Here is a 4,473-nt window from a genome sequence, read left to right on the forward strand (position 1 = left end):
AGATCCTCCCACCTCAGCCTCTAAGGGAGGCTGGAATTACTGGCATGAGCCACCATACCCAGCCTAGTTGCAACCTATTTGTGCCCAAGTTTATTGGTGAGGAAAGGAGGGAACTAGATTGGCACTGCGAAACAGCTTCAAGGATAGAGTTAAGGGATTCGTTTTATTGCTATTTGTCTATCTGCTACTTTCCTGCACTTCAGAGATTTTGACTTCTAATGAGAGTCCCTTTTATGGCTTTTTATAATGTCAATTCTAGGGATTCAGCCATGATTTTCCTGCCTGCCCTCCCATGACCATATACCTCATCCCCACCTCTGCCTGTGTTTGAACATAGAAGTGCATACACACACACACATGTACACACGGACACCTTGATTTGGGCTGATCTCAGCATCCCAGGTATCTAAAGAATTTGGGAGTGACCAAAACTCTCCCCAAATGCAGATAAGCTATATGTGCCTCAGCAAAAGATACCCTATGAGAGTTGTTTGGGTAGAAAGGAAGCAACAAGTCTCCTGACATCTTGGCAGCACCAAAAGACTGATAGTCTTCTCTGTCTGCCCTTCATTCCCTTGTGTCTCCCCTGTGTTACTCATATAGACTAGAATGAAATGGCTTTAAGATTTTAATTTTTCATCCCCCTACTGATTTATCTACAGCATTGATCCACTTGCTGCTATTTGTGATTTTTCTCCCAGAGGTAGATATGCCTGATCATGAGCCCCCCAGCCTGACCATCTGTCACTACCAGCCTCACACAGCTCACGTGGTACCCCATACCTTTCAGATGTATCTCCTGATCCATCTGCCCCTCTGAAAGATGTCCTAGCAAGGCGAAGCTGGTGCAGTGCTGAGGCACCCCCTCAGGTTCGTAGCCCAGCTCCACCTGCCCCTTCTCCAGGGCATACCTCCCATCCACAATGGAGCCCGTTATCACTTGCACCCTGCTCAGGTTTGCTGGATGGTTCAGAATCACTGTCAGGTGGTTTCCTATACTAAGGTTATGTGTCCAAAAGAATGACTCATCCAGAGTGTAGGCCTCCCAAGGGAAATGCACATCGGAAACCTGCATATCAGTGAAGACAGCTCCAGGTGGATTGTTGGGACCATCGGCATTCTTTTTCTGAAGTGCTGTGGCCTTCTGCTTGTGATCAAAGGTGGTGTAGGAGGCCCTGCGGTAAAATAGGAAAGGTTTGCAGAGGATTGGGCTTTCCTGGACCAGGAGCACACGGAAATGAGAAATCAGGCTGTCAAGGGGTTTCTCCTTGTAGAAGAGGAGGAGGAAATGGGCCAGGAGTGGGAGGTCCCTGCTGTGAAAGAGTTTGCCAAGGAAGCCCATATTGGAGAACTCCAGTAGCACCCATGAGTTGGACTTCATGGTGGTCACCCTTGAATGAATGTGGGTGACAAAGTTGGGGGCAAAAAAGGCATTGTCCTCTATTAACAGGAAGTAATCAGAGAGCTTTGTGGCAAAGCTCATGAGGAAGGCGTGATCTACGTTCTGCTTGGAGTAGAATTCGCCACGAAAGGCTTCATCTCTGACGCTGTCAACAGTGGGGTAGGCATCGGATGGAGCATGGATCATTAGCAACTGCCCTTTCAAGATCTGTGGGCTGAAGAGGCTTGAAATATGGGCAACAGTTTCTCTGAGCCAGGTGAGGTCAGAATCTGCCAGGTGGACCAGCACCGTGAGGTGTTTCTGCTCAGCCTTAGAGGAAACATGGAACAGGGAGACCAATGTGTACAAGAGGCTGCTTCTGTCCCCTTGCTGCACTGACGATATCCCCACTGTCAGCCATGCTGAGAAGAGGTAAAAATAGGGATGACTGTTAGTGCACAGTAATAGTGACCGTTGTCAGAAGGGTTAGGGGTTGGGATCCTATGGGGGACCTTCACTCTTCCTTCCTCCTTCTTATTTCCCACCTGTTTTTCCCTTTGGCAGAGGGGATGTTTACATCCTTGCTGCTGAAAGTGTAGTCCTTAGTCCAGCAACATCAGGCTCATCTGTAAGCTCATTTCAAATACAGAATCTTGATCCCTACCTCAGATTTAATCAGAAGCGGCATTTTCACAGCATCACCAGGTAACTTGTATGCACAGTAAAGTTTGAGAAGTACTAAGCTAGGTGATGCTGAGTCTCTGTGGGTTCTGCTCAGTCTTTTTTGAGCCTGGAACTTTGTGGCATATGGTTTAGGGGCTCAATAAATATTAGCTATTATTTTAGTTATAATTGTTGTCAATTATGTTATTATATTGTTGTCAATTATTGTCATCTTCCCAAAGCTGTCCTTTGAAGAAGATATATTAGGAAAAGGACTTCCCCTGGAAGTCAGGAGCCTGGAGTTTTTGTCCCAGTTCTGCTACTGATTGTGTGATCTTGAGCAAGTCCCTTCAGCCCTGAGTTTAGTTCCTGATCCATAAACTGGGGCAGTTGGACTATGCAACTGTAAGACCCCCTCTAATCCAAATGTTCTCTAACCTAGTGATTCCACCTCCTTTTTTTTTTTTTCCGAGACGGAGTCTCGCTGTGTCGCCCAGGCTGGAGTGCAGTGGTGCCATCTTGGCTCACTGCAAGCTCCGCCTCCCGAGTTCCCACCATTCTCCTGCCTCAGCCTCCCGAGTAGCTGGGACTACAGGCGCCCGCCACCACGCCTGGCTAATTTTTTGTATTTTTAGTAGAGACAGGGTTTCACCGTGTTAGCTAGGATGGTCTTGATCTCCTGACCTTGTGATCCGCCCGCCTTGGCCTCCCAAAGTGCTGGGATTACAGGCGTGAGCCACCGCGCCTGGCCAATTCCACCTTCTTATAGCAATTAACTTTAGTAACTGGCCAAGTAGGGCAAAAAGAAAAGTAGTAGCCAACTTTATCTTTTTCCTCCTTCCTCCTCATACTGCTGATATATAAATAATTACCTTGGAGGAAGGAGGAGAGAATTAACTGCCAGATTCTTTTTTTTTTATTTTTTGAGATGGAGTCTCGCTTTGTCGCCCAGAGCAATGTCCGCTCCTTGCTACCACTACCTCCCAGGTTCAAGTGATTCTCCTGCCTCAGCTTCCTGAGTAGCTGGGATTACAAGTATCCCCCACTGTGCCCAATTAATTTTTGTATTTTTAGTAGAGATGGGATTTCACCATCTTGGCCAGGCTGATCTCGAACCCCTGACTTCGTGATCCACCCACCTAGGCCTCCCAAAGTGCTGGGATTACAGGCAGAGCCACCACACCTGGTCATTGTCTGCCAAATTCTAATATTCCTGGGCACAGTCTGTCTTTCTCCTTCCCTCTTCTACTTTCCTTCCTATCTGCCTGATCTCTGGCTGGCCGTCCCTACTTCCCCTGGGATACTGAATTCCTCCCTCTTGTTGGTACTCACTCTTTCTTCTCTTCTGGATTTTTTCCATATATTTGAAGGTGAGGTTCTGCCAGTCTTCGAGTGGTCTTGGGTCCTTCCTGCTGTTATAACTGGCCTCCTGGGGCATTGATAAGGGTAAACATATATATCCTTTCATAAAAAGAACAAAGTTTACACCCCAGTGGCTCCCCATCAGCTTTTCTAGGGAAAGAGGTGGAGTGAACCATTCTCCCTAAAGTGAGCCCAGCACATTCTCAGGATACCTGTCCATTGGCTAAAATATCCAGGGCTCAAGCAGTATTTACTCTCTTCTTTACCTTAACGAATAAGGAAAATAAATACAGCTTCTTCATGGACTAATAGGCCCAGGTCCATACCCCCATTCCCTTTGGAGCTTCCTGCTCTCAGGTGAAAAGGTACAGGAAGGAAGAAAGCCCAGGGGTTTTCAAGAATCTGCCTGTCCACATCATTTCCACCCGATATTCCCAGTTCCCAAACTGATAAGGCTCAAGCCTTGCTACTTGGCCTTTGATAGTCATCACATTTTGGTCATCTTCAGTTTCCTTGGGGATTTTCAAAGTGATGAAGAGCCACAGGAATACGATGCCCACTGACTGTATGAAGCATTTCCTAATGGAACACCGCATAGCGTCTGTGTCAGGATACGGTTCCTATAGCAAGAAGTCAACGTGTACAGCTGGAGGACTCTCTCCCTCCAGTCCATGCCTAGAACTTCCCTTCTGCCCTCTTGAAGGCTTCCCCACTTGTATTAACCACCCTGTGTCTGCCTCCATATTCTACCTTTCCTCATCGTTAACTTATTTCCAAGATCTAAGCTCACTATGACCTCTGCCTCCTGGGTTGAAGCGATTCTCCTGCCTCAGCCTCCCAAGTAGTTGGGATTACAGGCACGTGCCACTGTGCCTGGCTAATTTTTGTAGTAGTAGACGGGGTTTTACCATGTTGGCCAGGCTGGTCTCGAACTCCTGACCTCAAGTGATCCGCCCGCCTCAGCCTCCCAAGGTGCTGGCATTATAGGTGTGTGCCTGCCATACAAGCACACCCTTTTATCTGATCTAGGAACCTGATACAATAGAGCCTTATTCCCTGCCTGAAGA

The 4,473-nt window shown here is 47.5% G+C and overlaps 1 protein-coding gene across 1 annotated transcript; it reads right to left on the reverse strand.

The window, feature by feature from the left end:
* Positions 1-316: 316 nt before the first annotated feature.
* Positions 317-4,002, reverse strand: LOC103230302 (alpha-1,3-mannosyl-glycoprotein 4-beta-N-acetylglucosaminyltransferase-like protein MGAT4E). Its single transcript, XM_073011421.1, has 3 exons — positions 3,898-4,002; positions 3,377-3,473; positions 317-1,803 (listed from the first exon to the last, which is right to left on the reverse strand). The coding sequence occupies exons 1-3, from the start codon at positions 4,000-4,002 to the stop codon at positions 680-682; spliced, it is 1,326 nt and encodes a 441-aa protein (XP_072867522.1). The 3' UTR covers positions 317-679.
* Between the last annotated feature and the right edge of the window lie 471 nt (positions 4,003-4,473).

The sequence above is a fragment of the Chlorocebus sabaeus genome, chromosome 25, assembly GCF_047675955.1.
Source record: "Chlorocebus sabaeus isolate Y175 chromosome 25, mChlSab1.0.hap1, whole genome shotgun sequence".
Taxonomy (NCBI): domain Eukaryota; kingdom Metazoa; phylum Chordata; class Mammalia; order Primates; family Cercopithecidae; genus Chlorocebus; species Chlorocebus sabaeus.

Coding starts and splice junctions, on each gene's coding strand:
- LOC103230302 (XM_073011421.1), bottom strand. CDS start 4,002: ATGCGGTGTTCCATTAGGAAATGCTTCATACAGTCAGTGGGCATCGTA. Junction 3,474..3,897: donor AAACTGAAGATGACCAAAAT/GTGATGACTATC, acceptor TCAATGCCCCAG/GAGGCCAGTTATAACAGCAG. Junction 1,804..3,376: donor AATCCAGAAGAGAAGAAAGA/GTGAGTACCAAC, acceptor ACCTCTTCTCAG/CATGGCTGACAGTGGGGATA.